Genomic DNA, 24,650 nt, shown 5'->3' on the forward strand with positions numbered 1-24,650 from the left:
TAATCGGTATAAACTTCCGCTGAGCCAGTACTTATTGAGCAGCATAATTATCGGGCAATTATAATCTATAATATCCTAAATTGCCACAAAACGAGACTGGGTAGGGGTAACTGATGTTACTCTTTGTTTAGGTTGCACATTTGACCTTCCAATATCGAGGATAAAATATATACAAAAAAAAAATTGGTTTAAATTTCAGTTAAAGCAATTTTTAGGTATCAATGTATAATTAATGTATTAGCAATCTATTAAGAAATAAAAGTGGTGGTTAAACAACAAGGCAGTACAAATAAAAAATCTAATTAGCCCAAGGTTTAATTTTTCCAGATAAGCTAAAAATAAATAAACCAAATATAATGAAATACAATATTTACAGTAATAGTAGTATTAATTGCTGGGTACTGATATATAAACATATAAATAAAATGTTTTGAAGGAAAATAATATATCAAAAATAATACAATCACGAAAATATACATGTACCGTACACAAACAGGACAACATTTAAGTTTTCTAGTTTACAGAATATTAATAAATAAAAATTAACATAAAAACTAGGTTGTTCAATTTCAATTGTTTAAATATTAGTAATGATATGCAAACTGCACTCAAACTCGTGTCAAAAATAAATAAAAACAATTTAATACTAAAAGATAACAAAACAATTTCGTTAAATAAAAACAAAAACACACACTCCTACATGCAATACTATTAATTATTATTTTCTTATTGGTTTAAAAAAAAAAATCCAACCAACACACTTATTCAACAGACAACCAAAAACAAATAAATAAATTCTGCTATTTATAATTACCTAGTCTACACCATTTTTTTCACCTAAAACTAAACAAATTTTAAAGCAAAAAATCGCTTAATAAGTCACCTATATTATAGGCACGATTTAACCTCCTTAAAAACAATAATGCAAGTGCTATAGTAAGGACTACAAGCAACATAAAGGAGCTAGAATCAGGTTGATGTGGTCTCTGTTGTGGCTGTGAAATTCTTGCAGACTGCGTTGTCGTGGTAGATGTTGTTTCAGTTTCAGCAGAAACATCTTCTACCTCTGGTTCGTTTCTAGTTTCAAGATTTCGATTTCTAACTCCATCTGTGTTTGTTTCGTTGTCAATAACTGTGATGCTCGGGCGCTCAGATGTGGATTGGGATTCGCTTGTGGATGGTTTGGGTTTAGGTTTCGCAAACATTATTTGTTTTGCCAATTCCTGGTCTTTCTTTTCAGCATCGGAAACAGTTTTGTTGTCTGATTTTTCTCTGGGGTTAATAAGAGTGCTGATGTTACCACATGCTGTACATTTGTAACCAGTTGATCTAAAAGGTTATTTAAAAATATAACTATCACAAACAAATTCTTTTTCTTACTTTAACTTAAAACAAAAAAAACATTTATCAATATTTTACAAACCTTTTAGCAAGAGTTTTTCTCTCCTCAGAAGAATAATCTAGAGCACCAATAGCTCCCTCTCCTTTAGTCGGCATAAACCCAATTATTGCCATTATTGCTGTTCGTACTATAAAGTAACATTATATATGGAGTGTTAAATTTTTTATAATATTTAGTATTAGATATCACTTTTTCAGATTCGAATATCAGTAGAAAATATTGTTATTTCACTTAAATGCCATTAAGTTAGTATTTACAATAAATTTTAAATTTAATAACAAAATAACCACTCACTGCTCCAACTAGGTTGCCAGGACTCAGGATGATATCCAGAAATACTTAAACAAATTTTTTTGTTTAACTCAAATCTTCCATTTGACTACAATACAAGCAATACCATGTTAAATTTTTTTAGAAGATTTGTTACGATTCAGGTATTTAAAATTTGTGGAGTTACTTACATTTAGTAGCATTATGCTTGGTGGCTTCATCGGATACTCTGGAGGTAGAATAATTCTTCCATGGTATATTCCTCCATCAAAATCCGAATCTTCCGGACCCCGAAAAGTAAAATGCCACTCAAATAAATTATCGTCAAGAGGTTTTGCTGAGTATTCACTTGTCGGTTTCGATAATTCCTGAGCTTCTCTCATCAACCTTTTTACAGCTGAAACCAATTTTTTTTAATATATTTTAATAACAGTTCTTGTTAATATAGTAAACAATTTGAATTAAATTTAGGGTACTAATCTCAATGCCTTATTGTTTATATAAAAAAAAAAAGTTGTAAAGATAATTAATTTATGCAAAAAATTAAAAACCGGAGCGGATGGTTGTTATGTGGTTAAAAGTTTGCCTGCGCAATGTATTTTTAATGGCGAATATAACTTACCAGGACTTTTCAAATTGTACGCTTTCTCCATTTTTGAATAATTTTAGTTCCCTTCAGCCCTTAAACTATTTAGTTCCTCTTTTTGTAGTTTGATTGTTAATTTACACCAAAACTGATGATAAAACTTACGTTATTTTATTTTTAATAACTTTTTTTATTAACTTTAGTTATTGAATTGACTTTTATTAAATGACATTAACGCTAAACACGTAGCGGAACAGGCTTATAACACGTAGCAATATCCATTTACAACCCCCAATTCACCAAAATAAAAACAATGACGTCATTCGTAACACATGACTGAATTTTTTATTACTTTATCCTCTTCTTACGTATTTTAAAAATCATTTTTAAACATTAAAAACTTGTTTTTAAAATACTCTAATTGCAAAAAAAAATTTCTTAATTATCCAATTTGCATATCGTGTTGCAATAAAAGTATGCAATAAGTTTATATTTTACTAACCATGCAAAAAAATGTAATAAAAATAGATTTAAAACAAATATTGTTCTTAAATATTTTTGCATTACATAATATAACATATATTAAGTTTTAAGGTAATACACCTCGTTTTATTGTAATTTCTGGTTAACAATTTAAGAATAAAAGCTGTGAAACGAGTTTTGTAAACTACGCTTTCTCACTAGATGATATCACAGAGCAAAATTAAATACTACGATGTTCTATATAAAAAAGGAAAAACAATTCGATAAAAAAGAAAGTATTTCGAGAGAAACATAACATAGTGTGGTTTCGTGGCTTTATTATTTATATGCTTAGGTCGGTTAGACACGGATACTCAAACAAACAAGAATAGTGTTTTAGTTTTTCGTTAATATAGTAGAAGATATTAATGAAAAATAAATAGTGCCATGATTCTTGATATGTCAAAGACGCGAGAAAAGAAATCCAGTTCCATTGAACGTCAGCAAGTAAAGTCAGAAAGTTCATCAGAAAGTTCCGAAAACAACGAACTGCGCTTGCAAGGTAGGAGGATTTGGCATAAATTATTAAGCGAAAATTTAAGCATTTGTGACGAGAGACATAGAATTATTCAAAGTTCTTTTTAAATAGTTTATAATAATTTAACAAAATCTTGTAATAAGATTGCGTTTTTTTAAGTATGATACTTACAAACTACTAATGTAGTTAAATATTTTTTGTGTACGTTTTTTTAGCCACAAAAAGTGAAAGCGCTTTAGAGAGTAATACAAGAGATAGATCACAACAAGTTAGTCGTTCCTCCAAAAGTCCTGTTCCAAGATTACTTAACAAAATTAAGAAGGAGCCAGGCGAAGAAATGAAGGTGGGTAACTTAAAAACACCAAAATACACTTTTTTTAAATAGGCAAAAAAACTCATAAAAAGGCGTTGGATTTAAACCGTATAAACAATCGATTTTTTTGCAGAGTTTTGCCCAAAGTACGATGAACGAATTATTAGGCTTATATGGATACGAACATGTCGCTGAGAGTGACCTGAGCAGAATCCGAGCCACGTCATCCATGTGCTCCCCGAGGAGTAATCATTCTTCTAGCGGGAATTCGGAAGGATGTTTGTCGCCGAACTCAAAACATGCCTCTGAATCATACCAACGTAAAATTTAGCCTGATTCTGTTTTTATAAGATTTCGGCTATATAGACAGAGACACTTACAAACAAAGCGCATGTATAATTTTCTTAGCAAGGTCCTTTTTACCGTAAGAGTCATTTAAAATAAAAAGAAATATTTTTATTCATTTAGGTCGATGCGAATCGCGTAATTCACACACCAGCAGCAGGCCACCTTCAAGTTGCGATTCAAGCGATAAAATAAACAAAGTAATGAAGAGGGATCAGTTTAAAACCAAAGAAGATATCTTAAAGTGCTTTACACCTTCATTATTACAGAATGGAATTATTGCATCAGCTATGCGAGATATAATAAGATCTCCCCCGTCTCTCTCCGTTTCCACAAAGACAAACACCAAATCAGGTACAGTAATTTAATAAATCAAGCCCTGCTTATAAGTAGGTGTTCTATTTATTACGATCTGTATATTAAATTAACTTTCAATTTTTGAGCCCACATTATTAAAACATATAGGGCTGTGGTTATGAACACTTTTATAAGAATCAATTATATTTGGGCGATTTTCTCGCGGTCTCCAATTCAATGAGGTTGAAATTTATCAAATGTAAATTTATACCTGGCTTCTGGTTCGGCGTGTAGAATAACAATTCAATTGGTGCGTGCAGTTGCCTTACAACATACAGCCTAAAAGACATTTACGTTGGTGAAATACGATACTCCCGACTCATAAACTGTCATAGATACAACATCCTTGATTTTATAAGCTCTTACTTCCGCATGTACGCCAATTAAACAGGGCTAAATAGGGCCTTAAAATATTGGAAAATATGATCTTTACTAACCCCAAAGATTTTGGTGCTTTGGTTACTCTGTGTATTCTCAAGTGTTAAGTAAGGTTGGGATTTCTTTTAACTAAACTGTTAATTTTTACAGTTTTTAAACTAAAAAAAAAACTCAATTAATTTGAAATATAAGCGCGGTAGTGTTGGCTAGAACAGGTGGTGTGTTTTTAACAAGGGTTAGTATTTTGTCAGCACGATAAGGCGACTAACTGTTTTGTGTCCCACGCACTGCGTCACTTCACAATCGGTGTCATATTACGCAATAGGATGCCACGTATTTTATTACAGAAGCTTGCTTGTCACGAAATACTGATGTTTTCCCTCAACTTAAAAACTTAAGTTTTGCAAAGGTTCTAAAAAAGTACGTGTGTGTATGTGCGCTAGGATATCCGATTTAAAACCGCAGAAAGTTGGCATATACACACTGAGTTTTTACACTCCAACTCCCATAAGGACTAATGGGAACCATGGTCAATAAGTTTGATTGTGAATCATACGATAATACTTGTTTTTGGAAACTCCAACATTTTTTTTGTGATTGTTTACCACCATTAGTTACCTCTTTTAGTATTAAGTTTGTTTAAGTTGATTATGGAACAGATTTATAACAAAAAATTTTAAAACAAAAGTTTGGGAAATATGCTAATTTAATTCTAATATGCAAATTTTCAATTTTTAGGCTCATTTGATGACGAAATAACTTGTGCTTGGTGTCGTAAAACTGGAAATTGTGCGTTCACACTCCAGGAAAGCGACGGAACAAAACGGTTTTGTTCGGAAAAGTGTTTTGCAGCTTGCCGTCGAGCCAACTTCAAACGATCCAGGGTAAATTGAATATTGGTTTTTGAAAATGAGTACTGTTAAAATTTAGCCTAAATTAAGCTATCGCATTCCAAAAGCGCAGAGTTTATTATTTAGGCGTTTTGGGGAAGATTTTTTTTTGTTATTCTTTTTTTTAATGTATTTTATGGTCTAAAATAAACCAAACGCCTAAAGTAATTTTGGCCAAACAAATAAATTCTCCTCAATCAGAGTATTTTATTACAAATTTTACTTATGCCTTTTTAGTATAAGAAATTGGGAAGTAAAATTAACCGAGAATGACGTCATATTTGACACGTCACAACTCGCGCTTAACAGCGTTAAGTGCTTAAGCGTTAATCACCTTTGTTTAGCCAATTGCTAACAACCTATCGGGTGTCCAAACTTTAGAGCGTTAACCCTAAGCTAACCCAAACGCCCACGAAATAATCATCTGTCGAAAATGTCTCGTGATCACAGAAAATGACGTCACAGAAATTGATTTGCGGTTATTCGTCGTTTGTTTTTTCGATTCGAACGGTTTCTGTCGAAAACGAAATCGATTGAAGTTTTTTTGCGCATATAATACGCGTGAGACTAAAAACAAGCATGTGATGATGACGTCATGTCGTTGCAGGTGTGTGATTGGTGTAAACAAGTGAGGTACGTGTGTGAGTATCTGGAGAGTTGTCATGGCGACGGGAGGTTGCAATTTTGCTCGACCGAGTGCCTGGAAAAATATAAACTCAATGTGTTCTGTAACGAGATACACAACTCGAAGGTAAAAATGTCGACTACGTTGTTGTTCGAAGCGTGTCGCGTTACTTTTTATCAAGTGTTGTTTTTTTGCTTCACACAAGGTCCAAGACTATAACTGTTATCTTTAAACAAACTTAAACCAAATACCACAATTTCGTTGCATAAAAAATACCAACCAATAAAAACAAAGAATAAAGAATTTAATTTTTCAAATGTTTAAAAATTTTTTTTTATTGGCAGGCTGAAGAAGCAAGAGAAAACAAATCAACATCACCATCTTCCACTTCCGATATCCCCAGTTCCTCCAAGCACAATGATGTTGGTTTAATGGACTTAAGAAACCAACGGGATGCTATAAATGGCTTTAAGCCTACTTCAATGCAAGACGATTTAAGTAAGAAAAAACCCCGACTGCAAAAAGAGACTGTTTCTAAAAGTAAGCATAACCAAAAGCCTCACTCGTCTAAGCATTACTCTGGGCGGGATTTATCGATGTTTGAAGAACATTCTCGAAACAAAACTAGAGATTTGTACTCGCATAGAAATGTGAGCTCGCAGGCAATGCAATACTCGCCAAGAGATGACAGCTCGTCTAATTCAAAATCATCTTATAGTAAAGAGGGCAGAAAAACTGCTGATTCAGTACGAACGTCTTGGCCTCCTATTATGAAAGAAAAGGCACAAAACAGCACAAATCAGTCTTCGAAAGGTTTTCCTTCGTTTCCAGCAGCGAATTCTGCACAGATTCCTAGTTTTCCCGGATTTTTAAATGGAATCGGTACTTACCCGAACCTCACGCCACACTTAATGCAAAATCTATCCGACTTTGTACCAAATCCACTTCTTGCAAACCCTGCTCTTTTTCCAGGCTTCTGTGGGAGTTCAATGCTTCCCAATCCCGCTACGTTGACAGCCACTTCCGAGGTCCAAGATTTCGAAAAAGTTGATTCTTCTAGCTTTATGCTGGGCATGCTAGCGGCCGGTATGAAATGTGACTCAAATTCCAAGCCCACAGAAGCTAACAAATTAGCTCAGCAAAAGGAATTACCACAAAATATTGCTGCTATATTAAATGCAATAACAGCCTCACAGGCTTGCAAACCAACGTCAAAAATATCACCACAGCAAGATTTTAACAACCAGAATAAAAACATTTCAATGCAAAACAACGAAAAGAAAGCACCAGTGCAACAAATTTCTCCAAAACCAACTGGCATGGGTGTTCCTGAAAAATCCAGGCAAGCACAGTTTGGCTGGCCAGCACCTATGTTACTTATGCCATTTCCCCTTCCAATTCCCATCCCTATACCAGTTCCCTTTCCTGTTCCAAGCGAAACTTTGCGAGCATTCAAAGATGAATTGAAAACTAAGGAAGTAAAATCCGGTATTCACAACGATTCAAATACGCAACCTGTTATTGAAGAAAATGGTTCGTGTTCTAATAACGTTAACCCAGAGGTATCAGTTTACAGCGATATATCTGATATGAACGACAAAATACAAGGTAAATCGACACCCAATTGCAATGCCAATTTACTCAACGAGAAACAGGATAAAGCTGTCTACAAAACGCCAAGTAATAACGCCAGCGCCGACGAAGTGGAAAGTTCTATGGCAATCGACCTCTCGGCCAAGAGCAGAGGATCGTCGGTTGAGGAAGGTTCAAGAAAAAGATCGTTCTCCTGCGAAGACGAGCCAACTCCAGATGAAAATTCGGTTAATCCGTCGAGACATTATCTTCATGTCGAGTGCAAGAAAACGAAGCTAGCTACCTGATCATGCTGTTGAGGGTTCGATTCCTGCCAAGCCCCATTTCTTTTTTTATTTAAAAATTTAATAATAGAAATGATAAAAACCTTACTGCTATTTATCAAAAATGCTTATCGTTATTTTGTTATTTTTATTTATGTCAATTTTTATTTTAATTTTCGATTTTTAGTGTGTGTCCGTAATTGTAAGTTTTTAAATGTATCTGTGTGGTCTTAAATGGGAAATATCTTACGCGTTTACTATGCGTGTTTATCATGTATCATTTACTTTCCTCGCAATATTGATTACATGTTGACGTTCTAGTTCGTTAAAACTATGAGACCACCCGGTTGCTTAAACAAGTAGGGTCAAAGTTTAAAAGTGTTTATCTGATTACTGCCCGCATCGAAACACTGCTTTTCTTCTCACATTTTGTTCTGCTTTCTGTCATTGCTTTCGTTCCATTTTGTACGCATATTTTGATCGCATTTTTTAAATAAATTCGTATTTCTTTACGTGGGTGTGATTCATGGTTAGGTAGAAGGCGTAGGAAAGTCCAGTAATAGGATATTAGGTTTTACACGAATTAGTGAGTAAAACCATAACGTGGGATTTTTCGTTCCGAATAGTTTAAATTCATCGATCCAAACTTTTAAGGCGTAATGCCCATTTTGGTAAATTCTAAAAATACTTTTAAAGCAAAGAAATGACCTTTTATTACACGGCGTTTTGTGTTTTGAATTTTAAACGAAACCAAAAAAAACGTTATGTGTTAGGGCGTGTACGCCGATGCGTCAATTTAACAATAAAAATTACTCATAAATTTCTAAAGGTCAAGTGTAATATAATACCATATAACAAAAGAACACAATTCCAAATACGTAGCAAAATCGGGCATGGCAGGTTTATAAAAACTATATTTAAATGAATTTAATACCACGTTGATACGCACGACGTAAAAAGGGCAAAAATGGAAATGTTAATTTTTGGGCGAATTCAAAAAAAAAACTTTAAAAAAAAAAAAATTTATATTTCATTTTTGTGTATAAGAAGATTTAACTTTTGGGCAAATTTTAAAATAGAAAGAAATTAAGACCTTTTGCTGAAGCACCTTTTAAAATATACCTATAACTGGGTCCTTTTAAACAAAATAAAAACTGTTTTGTATACAATTAAATGGACTTACATTATTTATAAATATAAGTATACAACACTAGTGAAATAACAGATAATTCGTTTTGTTTTTAGTTCATACAAAAAGACTTGCCAATAACAGCCAATTTATAGCTTAGAAAATTCAAAATCAGCTTTAAAGCTATCGTGTTACATTGCAAAACAAACATTAAGCTCATACACCGAGGCCCTTGTGTGCTGTTCGCGGGTGCCCGATTACCTTATGCCCGCGGATGAGTAACGCGATACCCCGTGCTCGTATATCCGTGTCCGTTAGAGATCGGGTTCCAAATTACTCTGTTTCTTAGCGCAAATCGCATGAGAAAATCCCTTATGATATTCGAGCGCCTCAATTTTTATAATTTAGGCCCGACATTTAGAGCTTATTCGCGAATTCGATGCGGCAAGGCGTTAGTTAATCACATTAAAAATGTTGATTTCGCATGCAATATTGCACATCCGATAAGCAATACCGGGATAATTTATGTCCCAAGCTATAAAATACGGAAAATATAAACTCAATAAAAAAGCACATCAACGCAAAGCCACTTTATCAGTTGACTTTTTAGGGCCAATTAAAAAGCCTTATTTTTCCGACTCACGAAATACAATAGTGTTTTTCATCGTTCGATATCTCGTTTCGTGAACCTTATACACGGATGCAGGTAACCCGGCAACTCTACCCAACACAGATAACATTAAAATCAAGTAATTTGTGCTCGGCTAGCCAACCCGAAACGAATTACCTGAAGTAGGCAGGGTATTAAATTACGTCACGACTGGCAAGAAACTATTGTTTTGAGCGGCAATTTAAACCTGATTTTTTTCATTATTTGCAATCTGAAAAGTTGCAGGAACGCAACGAGACGCCAAGTATTTATTACCCAACGGGGTCGCACAAGTTTTCGGTTACATTTAGGGGTAACCGGACCCCGTTTACCCCTTTGAAATGGGGTTAAGCAATAACATGTTTGTAGTGTGGGGTTCGATTGTTAAAGAGAAACTTGATATTATTGAGATTCACGTTTTTTTTACGAAAAATAATTCCTTCAATTATTCTAAAGGTCAAAAACTGATTTTTTACAATTATATTTCTTTTTAATTCTAAAAAAAAAAATTAAATAATAATACAAATATTTTAACAATTGGCCCTTTTTAACTGTGACTTAATAAAAAAACACACAAAACTTTAGTAAATAAAACACAAAAATAACATTTTTTTAAATAAAAACGGTCACGTCACAGACAGACCAAAGTTACATCATCCTAAAATCGATCGCAATTTAAAATTCGAATTTCATTTAAACTCGGGTTTCAATTTCGGTGCATTATACTCGAAAAGACGTTTATTTCACGCCACAGCGAGCCAGTTCTTTTCTACATCTAATATTAGTCGGATTTTGGGATAAAAAACAAAATATTCGATTGCCGTAAACAGCTCCATTTAGCGTTTGTATTACGGCAAAGGCGAAACGCAATTACGGCTTCGAATTTCGATCATAATCGTGTTAAAGTCGAGAAATTGAAATCGAATAACAGGGAATAAGGTTGTAGGTTTTGGATCAGGTTTAGGGTTGCAAATTCCCGAATGAGAAGGCCATAAAACAATTTTGTGGTGCGATAAAAGCTGAATTTATGCGCAATTTGATACCGTTCTTACTCGGTGACTTATAGTGGATATTAAGTTTCCAATTATTATGATTACCGAAGCGTATGTGTTAGATGCGTTTGTGTGTTGCGTGCTTTTGGGTTATTTTATTATAATGTGTTATAATATTACATATTTTTGATCTCACATTTACTTTGAGTGCACTTATTTTAGTACGTACATTAAAAATAATTTAGAAAAACACGCAGTAAAAATCCAATGACCTCAAAAAAAAATTTTTTACAGTAATTCATACCGAGTGAATCAAAAAAATACAAACCACAATCTTAAAAAATAATTAACCAAAAAAATTGAAAACAATTTTTTTAAGCCTAAAAAAAAGTGTTAATTTTAGGTCTTTTTTCTTTAAATTACGAAAAAAACAAATACACTTCGGAGTAATAACACAGACTATGGTATTCCCCGGACAATAGAAAACCTAAAAATTAAGTTAATACTGATGGAGTAAGTACTTTATCGACAAGCGGGTTATTTTGTTTCAATACCGAAGTGTTTGCTTTAATAATTGATAGAAGGGTTTATATCAAATGTTATTTGACGTCGTATGTGTAAGCTAAAAGTATCGGATTCGTAAGGGAAATAAAATTTTAAACTTGATCTAAAAAATGATAATTCTGAAAGACCCAACAAAATTGTCTAGAAAGTGTAACATAAACTTTATTTTTTACTTAAAAACAATATACAATTTTTTAACACATAACACTTTAAAAATTTCTATAAGCTAATATTAACACAGTGATTAGGTTTAAGTGCATTGAATTGATTTAAAGCTGAAACTATGGCAAAAGTTGATTTAAAGTAATTTCATTGGCATGGATTTGGCTTATAAATTAAAATATTTGGCTTAACACATTTTACATCTTAATATTCATTAATAACTACATTACATAATTAGTCAATATAACTACAATCAATTCCAAACAACAATTAACACTCTAAAACAAACTCACACTATATATAATTTACTTTACAATAAAAAAAAATTATAAAAAAAAACACGGTATTACCCTTTTTTGCTAAATTTGGGAATTTTGGTAAATTTTCAAAGTGATTTTAAATATGCTCGGATACAGGGTTGTGATATTTTGAACAGCAGAAAATATCAAATGTGTGCACTGTATCTTATTACAAACATCGCAAATGAAATTAAATCGTTCAAACTTTTCGGACGGCTGCGTATTCAGCTGTTTAATATAGGACGAGAAAGAAATACAGAATAAATAAATACCCTGTGTTTTTTAAAACTGCTGTGAATATTTTTTACATATATAACAACAACTGGACTTAGTTACTCTATTAGACACCATCAAAAAAATATTAAAAAAAAATAAAAAAAAAATATTAAAAATAAATTTAAAAAAAATTATTCAATTTTTTTAACTTTAAAAAAAATTCTTTGGTAAAAAAAAAAATAGAAAAACTAATTTACCCTGATAATTTACAACTACACCTGAAACGCTATAAAGTAAGAGATAGAATGTAAAATACAAACCAGATTAGGATGGAGGGAAAAATATGGCGAACGAAACATACATCGGAACTTCCACGTCGGTCACATGTAAAATCTGAAAAGTAAATGACGTCATAAACTCTATTGACATAAAAAAAAATTAAGTAAAGCCATAATTCTAATTTGCTTTGTCAAATTGCATAACTTAAACCGCCAAATTGCAAGTTTCCAATAAATTATGATTTTGATTTTAACAATTTATTCTTATTTGACATTCATGATGTTATTATGACGTAACAATAACCCACCTTACTCCGCGCTGTCTTCGATTCGACACCAAACCTTTGCTCGAGCACACCGGACGACTCATAACGCCAACTAGCGTCGGTGTCGAGCGAAGAAGGGTGTTGAACGTTAAGCTGGTAACGAATAAGGCGATCACGTCGCATTGAGAAAGTTGCTCGCTCGCAAGCGCGAAATGACAGAGATGGATCGGTAGGTCGAAGACGCTAATATTAACAAGGTTAATGAATATCATAAAACATAAACAGGTTAATATTATCCAAACTGGCAATGGCAACGTGGCAACCGGCAGCGTGGTGTAGTGGTAAGAACATTTGCTACACCACGCATGAGGTCGTGAGTTCAATCCCCACTGATCTCATGTTGTAGCGCCCTTGAGTAAGGCGCTGTAAACGGTATGAACTTCTGCTGAGCCAGCACTTAATCAGCAGCATAATTACTGGGCAATTATAATCTATAATATCCTAAACAGCCACATGCAACTCGAGACTGGGTCGGGGTAACTGATGTTACTCTATGTTTAAGTCGCGCATTCGACTTTACCACATCGAGGATAAAGATATATACAAAAAAAAGGTTTATAATATCCAAACCGGCAATGGCAACGTTAGGGAGAAGTTTGGTAACAAACACTACCATGTTAGACCGTAAAGTCGGCCCTTTTTATTTGAAGAATATTAAATATATAAAAAATATATTTTTGCTTTTTTTAATTAAACAAAGTAAATATAAAACGAACCTGTAAGTACACGATGTAGTTGTTTAATCCACCTTGTCGTTGTGCTTTGGCTTCAAAGTGAAAACCATGAAGTGAAAAAATCTCAGAATGATAACCGGGCTCCTGTTCCAATATAAATCCAAATCTGTAAAAATTACAATATTAAAAAAATAAAAATATATTACAATTTTGATTGTGTTTATAACCATTTTATACAGCTTATAAATATACCATATAATTATTCATAAATAACGGTAAAAATTAAGTTTTTAAACAATATAATAAAAAGAATAACAAAATAATTTCTTGAGTTTTTGAATAGGCTATCGAATTCAATTACAGGATAAACAAAATAATATTCAAAAAAATATTTTTTTTTGTATATATCTTTATCCTCAGTGTGGACTCAAACATAGAGTAACATCAGTTACTCCGACCCAGTCTCGAGTTGTCTGTGGCAGTGTGGGATATTATAGATTATAATTGCCCGATAATTATGCTGCTGATTAAGTGCTGGCTCAGCAGAAATTTATACCGTTTATAGCGCCTTACTCAAGGGCAACAGCATGAGATCAGTGGGGATTGAATTCACGGCCTCATGTGTGGTGTAGCAAGAGTTCTTACCACTACACCACGCTGCCGATTTATAAAAATAAACCCCTAAGCATAAAAATTGTAGCAAAAAGTTGTAGGTAATTAACCTGCAGGCCCCAAGAGAGAAGTTAAGCAAGAACGACATATCTCCACCTCCCTGTAGTGCATGGTAATGATGACTAAACACTCGAAGCAACCAAGCTTGCGGAACAATATTCATAAACATCACATCCTGTAGGTGCTTTGCTAAAAAAATATGACAGAAAAATTAGTAAATAAAAAGTTAGTTTTAAAATCAAAATCCACTACTTATTGTAATTCATTCATATAAGGTTAATTTGCAAGGATAAATCTACTGCAAAAAATCCATTCTGCAGAAATTTTGGGCATTCAGCAATACACAGCCTAAAGTTGAAGATTATATTTTTTGTTGCATGTTTAAAACAGCATTCAAGTTTCTATATATAAAACAACTACACCTACTATCAGTTATGCCATGAAGTCTAAGGCAACCGAAAGCAGTACTGTAAGCTATCCCCTCTTCTCTTTCTAAGAAGGCACAACTACGAGTCATACTAAAAAATATAAATCACATATTTAAATATATATATATTATTTTGTAAATATCTTTATCCTTGATGTGGGAAAGTCGAATGCGCGACTTAAACATAGAGTAACATCAGTTACTCCGACCCAGTCTCGAGTTGCCTGTGGCAGTTTGGGATATTATAGATTATAATTCCTCGATAATTATGCTGCTGATTAAGTGCTGGCTCAGCAGGAGTTCATACCATTTATAGCGCCTTACTTAAAAGCTCTACAGGATGAGATCAGTAGGGATTGAACCCACTACCTTATGTGTGGTGTAGCAAGTGTTCTTACCACTACACCACGCTGCCGGTTTAATATATATTTTAAAAACACACTTAAAAATTATACAAAATGAAACACACATGGTTCTGAGTGTTAAAGGATAACAAACACACCTGCTGAAATAGGTCATCACAGTGGTTTGGGAGGGCATAAATATAAGATCTTTATGGAGTTGCATAAACAACCAATAACATAAGGTTTTGTACAATGAATATTCATTGAATGTAAATAGACGAGATGACTTTAAAATCTAAAAAAGTAAATAATACTATAAAAAAAAATTGAGCTGCACATGCTAAAAATTTAAAAATTGTTTTTTTAAATTGATCTTATTTTGTTAAATCAATTTGCAGTATTTAAATATTTTCTCTGCAACAAAAATACCTTAAATAAACACTTTAAAACCTACCTTGTCCAATGTCTCAGATGGCACGTCTCTTAAATAAATGGTGTAAGATAGTTGGGGTACCAGGTTCAATTCCAACCATCTCTCACATGCTGATACCACAGTAACTTGCTCATACTAGAAAAATGTTTTTATAAATTTAATAAACTGCCCAAATTTCACAACCCAAAATTCACATAACAACTTAATGAAATAAATAAAAATATTAGGGACCAGTAGTGGTAGTTTCTAAATTAAAAAAAAAAATTGTAAATTAAAACTAAAAAAAAAAATTCTATGGTATAAATACTTCATATGTGTGTTTTGATGCTTAAATATTGTGATGTGATTAAAAGTATTTCAATTTTAAAAACATCTTACAAAAATTAGGAAAAACTTTTCACTCACCCTTGTGGCAGCTTCCAAATACACACAAATAGTATCTGGTGCCAAATTGTTGACCATAACCCGACAACAAGCATCCACTAAACTCACAAATTTTAAGTTGCATGCAGTTGCTAGGGTCTCGACTGCATCTCCAGTGGCAACAATGCTTTCCTCCAAGTAGAGATGGCCAAGTGTAATTGCCATAGCTGATTAAAAAAAATTTTTTTAAATTTCTAATTTTTTTTAAATATAATTTTCAATGCCATTTTGTATTAGTGAATGCAGTTTTAATATAATATTTATAGTTAAAATTTTTGTAAAATTTCAATGCCATTTTGTATTAGTGAATGCAATTTTTATATAATATTAATAGTTAAAAGTTTTGTAAAATTTTTTATCTATTGTTTTAAAATACTTTTTTAAGTTTTAACCTAGTAACTGTTATAGCATTTAACCTGTTTTCAAAACAATTAGTTTAATTCATTAAAGTTAGATGGACCATAAATATAACAAAACACAGGTTTAACAATACCATGTCTAGTGATCCAAGAGTCCTCTATCTGTAAACTGATATCCAAAACTGATTGAGTAAGCGTCCCTTTTGATTTGGTTTTCATTCGGATGCCTTCAATTTCCATTGATGTTAATCTGTTAAATATTTAAACACTGTTATGATAAAGTGTGTTTGTGTAAAAAAATTAATGTTACTAAATTAAAAACAATTTTATAAAATAAAAATTTTTATTTTTTAAAAACAAAATATTGTGTTAATATAAATAGAAAAGGCCTTAAACAAATTTAATTTTGGGCCTAGATATATATTTATTTTACATAATTATTAGATATAAGAAATCTTAATTTCACAGATTAGAATTGATTTCAAAAACTCATGCATCTAATTACCTTCGAGAAACATTCTTATATTCTTTACTGTACACCTCATTGTCAGATATAAATGAGTCAATTTTTTGAGCAGATTCACTTTTATAAATGTGAGGTTTGTCTTTGGCCATAGCACTCTTAATTAGTTTGGCCAGCACAACAGACTTAACCATGTAAGCTTTATGCAACTGCCATACTTGTCCAAGAGAATGTAATCTTACGTCTATATTTAATAAGTTAATAAATAGTAAGTTTTACAATAAACATTTTGCATTTGGCTATTTTAATACAATTTTTTTGTTAATTAAATATATTTTTTGAATAAAAATTGACAAACCTGGCTCTAACTCTTGATTAGCCAACCTTGCAAACATATCCAAAACTTTTGATGGATCTTTAAACCTTGTTCGAGAAGTTCTTGCAGAAGAAAGATAAGGAGTTCTGAAATTTTTTTAAAAAAGATTAATTTTATTCTTCAAGATAGTTATTTTAAAATTTGTGTCCTTTGGAATCACCTTGTTTGTAGGGACATGGCCGTTTTTGGGGGTGTGGAGGGCCTAGAAAACACTGGGTACCTTCGACCCTCACCCCGGCCCCCATCAATAGACGGTGAAGTAAAAGGTCTGGTGGGTAATGGGGATCTCCCCCATGCAGTACCAAGAAAGTCACTGTCCTTTGTAATAGATAGTTGTGGACTATCAGCTAAAATTGTAATTTAAAAAAAATTTGACTAAATACAGTTTTATTTTGGAATTTTAAGTTTTTTTAACCACTTGAAAGATGTCTACTGTTTAATTACATTATTTATATACCAACATTGTTAACTTATTGGAAAATTATAGATTAGAATAGCCTATTAATCTGTTTTCTACTCACCTGTCTTTGCTCTTCTTATAAAGTTATTTGTTGTGGCACTAATGGCTCGTACAGCCTGAGATGAACCTAATAAATCACCTCCCAAAGAATGTGGAGACCTCCATCTAAAACGTAGAATATTTTGACTTTATTTTTTTTAAGTTTTGGTGATGGAGTTTTTTGTTTTTATATTTAAATTTAGCTTTGTTTATACTAAACATTTTTTATGCAATCCCCTTAAATACTTTACTTCGAAAAAACATTAACATTTTTACCTGTTAGTCCTTCCAACAGCAAATCTTCGTATTTTATTTCTAGAAACTGGATCTTTTGGCTCAACTGCAGTAATCACAACTCCACGAAGTGCACTGTGGGGTGCATGCAAGGTTTTTCTATATAAATTCAAAAAGTATTTTTAGCTAATTAATAATCGGCAGCATGGTGTAGTGGTAAGAACACTTGCTACACCACACATGAGATTGTGGGTTCAATCCCCACTGATCTCATGCTGTAGCGCCCTTGAGTAAGGCGCTATAAACGGTACGAACTCCTGCTGAGCCAGCACTTAATTAGCAGCATAATTACTGGGCAATTATAGTCTAGAATATCCCAAACTGCCACAGGCAACTCGAGACTGGGTCGGAGTAACTGATGTTACTCTATGTTTAAGTCGCGCATTCGACTTTCCCACATTGAGGATAAAGATATATACAACAAAAAAAAAGGGTATAATGGTTAATACATTAAAACCTTTTTACTACAAATACTTAACTGACTCAAAAATAATGCAGGGGGTTAACTCAACAAATGTTAAGATATCTTTATACTTACTCTGTGTAATCAATTATCCGTTGAGGGGGCTTGGGCAAGTAATTTGGCATATAAGAATCATTATTTATATTACTTGGTGAAGCTGTAGCAATCGTTGCTGTACTTAAACTAGGCATTATTTCAAGGGTAGGGTCATCACAGATTGAAGCTTTACGATGAAAAATTTTAATATCTATATCATTATTGGATACAACATGTTTTTTTGTTGTGATTATCAAATTATTTATATTTAAATAAAATCGACAAACATTCAACCAACTAGAATTATTATTGTTACTCCAAACCAGCCATCAGTTGCCTTTGGCAGTTAAGAAACCAAATATTTTACATCTTTAATGCAGAGGAGATTAAACCTGAGACCTCATGTAGTAAAGCCAAGCGTTTTAACGAATGCACCACCTGACACCTGACCACACTAAAATGTAAACTAAGTCTTACTCGGGCCCACGTAAAAGGCGGAGTGCTCGTGCAGAGTGCGGAGTGTTTTTGGCATATGTAAAAGGTAAAGCGCATGGGCTAAGTGCGGAATTTTCTTAACGACGACGCGAGTTGCTATGGTGACGTCATCAAAATGTTATTTTTGGATGTTTAGAGTATAAAGTTATTATATATCCAAAGGTGAGACTTAAAATGTAGAGAAACCATATGAAGCAGTTACTGACCATTGTAGCTTATTTTAGATAAATCCACATAAGCTAACTTTTAATTTTATAAACAAACAGTTTTTGATGTTGATTTGAAATTGAATTGTTATTTATTTGCTGTCAAGCTTTGGCGTATTTTTCCTCCCTATTTAAATAATAAGTTTTAATGCTTTTAACTATAACTTGTTTATCGAATTTTCAGGTTATTTAACAACTCTTTTTACATGGAAACTCTAACCTTGTTTTTCTGGTATTGAATTATTTTTCCAACGATTTATTTGTGCTTTTTATTAAGTGCACTTTTTAAAAACAGTTAGGCAATTTCGTTCTGCTGAACGGACGCCACTTAATAAACATGAATTTAGACATTACTTAAATTCAGAGTTTATTTCCGTAAGATTTAACCAAAATTTTATATTCTTGTATCAACTAACCACTTAAGGACAGTTCATAAAAATTAAAATTAAATTTGCTACACTTTTGGAACGGGGCAATAAAAAATGTGACTCGCAAGAGTTAGAAAATTTTTTTTCTAAAAAAGGGCAAGGTCGGGAATCGAACTAGGTACTTTAAGTCGGTAAAATTAAAAGCGCTGCGGCTTGAATTACTTCTCATAAAGTTACTACGTTTTAAAAAAAAGACAAGATTACAAATTAAAATTGAATCTTATCAAAAATGTGAAGATTGGTGAACAATAACACTAGTATCTACATCAGTGAACTGTAAGCTTAGTTTAGTTATCACGTGACAGAGAGATAGTAAACAATTGAAAGACAACTTATAGTTTCTTTTAATGTTACTTTATAACTGTTAACATAATAGGCCTACATTGTTGTACCATAAGTTATAAATAAGTAATGTTTAATTAAAGATAAAATAAATTAATAAATCAATCGGTAAAAACTCTGACAAAGATGTTATATAACAAAGCCGCTATATGCGTTTATTTGTTTTAAAACTACTAGAACATTTATTAAGTAAATATCAGTAATTTAGGTTGATACCGACCTAGCAGAAGACTATAAAGCTAGATATATATACCTCTTAAATTGGCCTATATGGTAAATAAAATTATTGGAGTGTTAAATAATAACTTTTATAACCTTTTTTGGATTTTGCCACAGGGCAGATATTTAACCTGGCCTAGTAAGCAAATTTTCGTTTGCTTTTTAATTTGAAAGATTTGTAGTTTATTTTTTTTTCTTAATCTGTTAAATAATAACTTTTATAACCTTTTTTGGATTTTGCCACAGGGCAGATATTTAACCTGGCCTAGTAAGCAAATTTTCGTTTGCTTTTTAATTTGAAAGATTTGTAGTTTATTTTTTTTTCTTAATCTGTTAAATAATAACTTTTATAACCTTTTTTGGATTTTGCCACAGGGCAGATATTTAACCTGGCCTAGTAAGCAAATTTTCGTTTGCTTTTTAATTTGAAAGATTTGTAGTTTATTTTTTTTTCTTAATCTGTTAAATAATAACTTTTATAACCTTTTTTGGATTTTGCCACAGGGCAGATATTTAACCTGGCCTAGTAAGCAAGTTTTCGTTTGCTTTTTAATTTGGAAGATTTGTAGTTTATTTTTTTTTCTTAGGTTTTGTAACTTATCATGATCGGAATGGAATTTAATTGTATAAGAAGTAATAGACAAAAAACTTTACTAAAATATTTTATATAAATTATGTAAGTAATAGACAAAAAGACAAAAAACTTTACTAAAATATTTTTAAAAATTTTCTAGGTGTGTTTATATTATTTTTTTAAATGTCAATTTGCATAAATAAAAACTTGGAAATTCTGGATTTTTATGTTTTCGGACTATAGACAGTAGAAGAAAGGTAGTTCTTTGTACTTTTTATTTTAAAGATATAATCATGACCTAAGTAAATTAAATTAAAAAATTTAATTTTTCTTTCAAAGGAAAATTGTCGGTTGGTGGCGTGATTTCAAAAAATAAAGAAAAAAATGTAAAAAACAACAACATAAGGAACGCTCTGAAGGATCCTATATATGGAATTTTGCTAATCGGCCTCAAGCTTAATATTTCATAACCACAATTTATAAAAAATTATAATAACGCATGGCTAATACAAAATTGTAGGACAATAAACTAAAACATACCCGGTTTAAAAAAAATTAAATATTTTATAAGTGTATTTTTTTTTACAGAGTAACAAGCTATACAATTAGTTGTAACACAACGTTCTAATATAAAGAGGTTAAATTTTAAAAAATAATTAAAAGTTATTACAGCATTTTACCTGACTATTCTACTTTTAAAATTAGTTGGTACCCTTTCAAAACTTTTAAAAGACTATTGTATATTTAACTTTCTTGATTATAACGCTAAAAACAATGGGATTCTCTGCGCATTTAAAAAAAAAATTTTTAATGATTTTTGCAGTGTTATTGACTTAAAATTCGATTAAAAACTTTTGAATATTACAAAAAGTTTTAATAAATCAGAAGTTTTTTGTTAATATTCTGTAGCTGAAAATTTGTAAAAAAATATTTTTTATTATTGAACGGTTTTTCTTAAATTAAAATTATTAAGTTTTTGATTTTCTGACATAAAAAATGATGAAAAAACATACGTTTTGCAATTATTGTATAATAATTTTTGGTTATTTTTAATCTTTTTTTTATTGTTGCTTAGTTTATTATGTTTATGTGGTTAATTTTATAACTAATTTTTAATTTATTAGTAATTTTACTTTGCTTTAAAATAAATTTACAAAAAAAAATTTTTTTTCTAAATATTTTGCGAATGTTTTGAATAAGTTTACATTTTTAATTTATTTTAACACTTTAAAAAGTTTTTTTTAAAGAGAAGTTAGTTGTATGGTTTAATAGATAAATGTTTGTTAATATCATATTTATATTACGATCGCTAAGAAACTTTATCATTGAATTAAAATTAATAATTCAGTTTTCGTAATAAAAAAAATTTATAGTTGTATTAAAAAAAAAAAATAGAATTTGGAAACTAATTGCGATTCACATAATTTGTTTATACCCTTAGTAATTTTTGCTTACACTTACCCGTTGTATGAAATATTAACTTACTTAGTAGTATAATTTTTATTGTGGTGACTATATTCCTATGTTTGTGCAATTTTTTTTCTTTATTGCGGTTACAAGTTTAAGGTTTAATCTGTTGTTTGGTTTGGAATCTTTGATTTTAACGATTTAGTTTTGAAAATTGGGGTTTAATTTTTTTTAATTTTATTTTATTTCTTTTTTTTTAATTTAAAGTTTGATTTTTTTTTAATTTCGTGCAATTCGAGAATTATTCTCGTTTAATTAATTTTGTTTGTTTGTTAAAATTTCAAGATTGTCGTCTAGGTTTTAAATTTTAATATATTGTTTCTTATAATATTAACATAGCAAAATACAAAATAAAAATATTTTTTAATTAATATATTCTAAATCTTTGCTTGTTTATTAAAAGTTGATAATTAAAGTTTAAAATTTTTTTTCGATTAATTTAAAACAAGTAAAACGTGTTTAAAAAATAATTTGTTTTTATTTTATATTAAAATTTAAATTTATTTATTGAAATTTGATGATTAATATTTTGCCTTTAAAGTTTGATCATTACTATATTATATTATTAAAAATAAAAAGCGCGTTGAAATTTTTAACTTTTGTCTCTTAATTATAATTAAATGCTTGTTTGTTTATTAAAATTTATTCTTATCGTTTAAAATTCAAAAATTAATTTAACTTATAGTTTATTTGATTTTCATATTAGGTAATAGTATTTTATAGATGTTGTTTAAAAAATATTAATCTACTATAAACCATATTTTCTTTATTAAATAATTATGGTTCGAAATCTTAGATTTCGAAACATATTGTTATTGTCATTATACTTATTATTATTATTATTATTATTTTTATTATTATTATTTTTATTCTTTCTAGTCCCAATTTTGAAAGAAGATATCTTTAGTTTTTTAGCATTTAAAAATCTGAAATTTTAGTATGTTGTTTATTATCAGATTATGTCTTCATTCTCCTAATTACAACATTTAATTATCACTAATTACTAATTAATAAGTGTTTATTTATTAAAATTTAAAGTTTGTTATTTATTTTTTTAATTTTGGTCAATTTTATATCATGATATCAGTAACTCAAAAATGAATTAAAATTTTAATTTTTATCACTAATTACTAATTAAAGGGTGTTTCTTTATTAAAATTTAAAGGTTGTTATTAATTTTTCAAATCTTGTTCAATTGTATATCATGATATTAGTAACTCAAAACTGAATTAAAATTTTAATTTTTATCACTAATTACTAATTAAAGGGTGTTTCTTTATTAAAATTTAAAGGTTGTTATTAATTTTTCAAATCTTGGTCAATTGTGTATGTTAAGTCCATTTATATGAAAACTGATTTATATTTTCTCATTAATTTTAAATACAATTTCACACTCGGTTGGATACCATTAGCCGCTATTGTGCGCTTCTTTTTGGATCGCCTTATCGCCTGGTCATTTCAAGTTTTTCCCTTTTTTCCAGCGTTCTTAGTCACGTAATTTGTGTTTCGCCTTTTTTGTCTTTATTTGTATCGTAACTTGGAATAATTTTGGAATAATAATAAATTAATTTTGGAATAATAATGAACAATAATAAATTAACCGTTTATTTTTACTTTTTTAAACTTTGCTTTCATTTCCGATTACAGTTTAACACTTGGAATACATATTAGGACAACCCACTAATTTAAATTATATTTTGTTGGCTTGATTGAATGGGTGCAGACTTAATAAGCATTTAAGTTGTTAAGTCGTGTTGTGTGGTAAAATTATGATGGCATCGGACTGCAGGTCAAAAAGTTTCGTGCTGCTATAATGCCACACTATTTGCCTTTAAGCTAGGTGTTTGCAAATAGCACAAACACGTCTGGTAAAGTGGATTTAAAGTTTAAAATTTTTTTTTTTTAATTTAATTAAGTTTATATGCCTATGAGGTCACAAGGTCGTATAAAGTAAATACTGGTCACAACAAAAAACGCCCTAACTTTTAATTTTTTAATTTTTTTATTTTTAAATAAGTTAAGCAAGTAAATAAGTTAGGCAATCCACAATTATTAAGAAAATTAATTTTGGTTTTCAAAATGTGGCATTTTTTATAAAAAATGTTCATAACTTTTATGAATATAAACATTAATTAATAATATTTAGAAAATATGTTTATTTCTATTTGACTTTTTTGTTTTCAAATTTTTTCGCAAATTTCTTTATTAAGTATCTAAGTTAGGCAAATCCACAATTATTAAGACAATTAATTTTGGTTTTTAAGATGTGGCATTAAAAAAAAAATTTATAACTTTTATGAATATTAATTAATAATATTTTCAAAATTTGTTCTACATTTTATGTACCACAGATGGTCGTATGTTAGTTAACCTTATCCTATCATCGTACCAACATAACATTCTGATGACGTCACCATAAGTGACGTCAATAAAAAATTTAAAAAAATAATAATTAAAAAAAATCCAAACACTCCGCACAAGCACTCCGCCTTTTACATAGTGCCGTCTTACTCTTTAACTTGAAATACCTAGTTTTACTGTTATTTTCCTTTTTTGTACCAACATATTTGAAATACTGGCAGAAAAATTAAATCAAACCCAGTCGGAAAACAATTTTGACTTATAACAAACTTTAAATAAACTATTACACTTTAGTATCTCGATAGTTTCTATTTACATTGGTATCCAACCAGAAGAGAGAATGTAACGTTTAGGGGAAATCACCTTAATTACATAGTTTTGTAGCCATAAACATAATATATTAGTTTAATTGAGTTTAGTTTTTAACTTTGTCAGTACAAAATAATTACAAATCAGTC

At 30.5% G+C, this 24,650-nt stretch overlaps 3 protein-coding genes across 6 annotated transcripts; 1 reads left to right on the forward strand and 2 right to left on the reverse strand.

The window, feature by feature from the left end:
• Positions 1-218: 218 nt before the first annotated feature.
• On the reverse strand, positions 219-2,545 carry LOC145752316 (ubiquitin-conjugating enzyme E2 J1-like). The gene is made up of 5 exons (XM_082568584.1): positions 2,295-2,545; positions 1,864-2,069; positions 1,697-1,781; positions 1,424-1,529; positions 219-1,329 (listed from the first exon to the last, which is right to left on the reverse strand). The coding sequence occupies exons 1-5, from the start codon at positions 2,323-2,325 to the stop codon at positions 855-857; spliced, it is 903 nt and encodes a 300-aa protein (XP_082424710.1). The 5' UTR covers positions 2,326-2,545; the 3' UTR covers positions 219-854.
• Positions 2,546-3,056: 511 nt separating this feature from the next.
• Positions 3,057-8,525, forward strand: LOC145752798 (uncharacterized). 2 transcript variants are annotated; one of them, XM_082569139.1, is made up of 7 exons: positions 3,057-3,282; positions 3,474-3,601; positions 3,705-3,891; positions 4,040-4,270; positions 5,390-5,535; positions 6,149-6,292; positions 6,511-8,525. In XM_082569139.1, the coding sequence occupies exons 1-7, from the start codon at positions 3,168-3,170 to the stop codon at positions 8,044-8,046; spliced, it is 2,487 nt and encodes an 828-aa protein (XP_082425265.1). In that variant the 5' UTR covers positions 3,057-3,167; the 3' UTR covers positions 8,047-8,525. The 2 variants fall into 2 exon arrangements, with proteins under 2 accessions (XP_082425265.1, XP_082425273.1); XM_082569147.1 differs by lacking the exon at positions 6,149-6,292.
• Positions 8,526-11,563: 3,038 nt separating this feature from the next.
• Positions 11,564-18,662, reverse strand: LOC145755543 (BTB/POZ domain-containing protein 16-like). Of its 3 annotated transcripts, none has more exons than XM_082571798.1 (16): positions 18,140-18,662; positions 17,584-17,700; positions 17,330-17,433; positions 16,969-17,155; positions 16,791-16,894; positions 16,475-16,676; positions 16,104-16,219; positions 15,593-15,777; positions 15,209-15,322; positions 14,913-15,049; positions 14,410-14,501; positions 14,034-14,172; positions 13,354-13,477; positions 12,620-12,820; positions 12,354-12,426; positions 11,564-12,045 (listed from the first exon to the last, which is right to left on the reverse strand). In XM_082571798.1, exons 1-15 carry the CDS (start codon positions 18,253-18,255, stop codon positions 12,358-12,360), a joined length of 2,007 nt encoding a protein of 668 aa, XP_082427924.1. In that variant the 5' UTR covers positions 18,256-18,662; the 3' UTR covers positions 11,564-12,045; positions 12,354-12,357. The 3 variants fall into 3 exon arrangements, with proteins under 3 accessions (XP_082427924.1, XP_082427917.1, XP_082427911.1); XM_082571791.1 differs by having other exon boundaries at positions 11,564-12,090; XM_082571785.1 differs by lacking the exon at positions 11,564-12,045 and having other exon boundaries at positions 12,290-12,426; positions 18,140-18,661.
• Between the last annotated feature and the right edge of the window lie 5,988 nt (positions 18,663-24,650).

The sequence above is a fragment of the Corella eumyota genome, chromosome 1, assembly GCF_963082875.1.
Source record: "Corella eumyota chromosome 1, kaCorEumy4.1, whole genome shotgun sequence".
NCBI lineage: Eukaryota > Metazoa > Chordata > Ascidiacea > Phlebobranchia > Corellidae > Corella > Corella eumyota.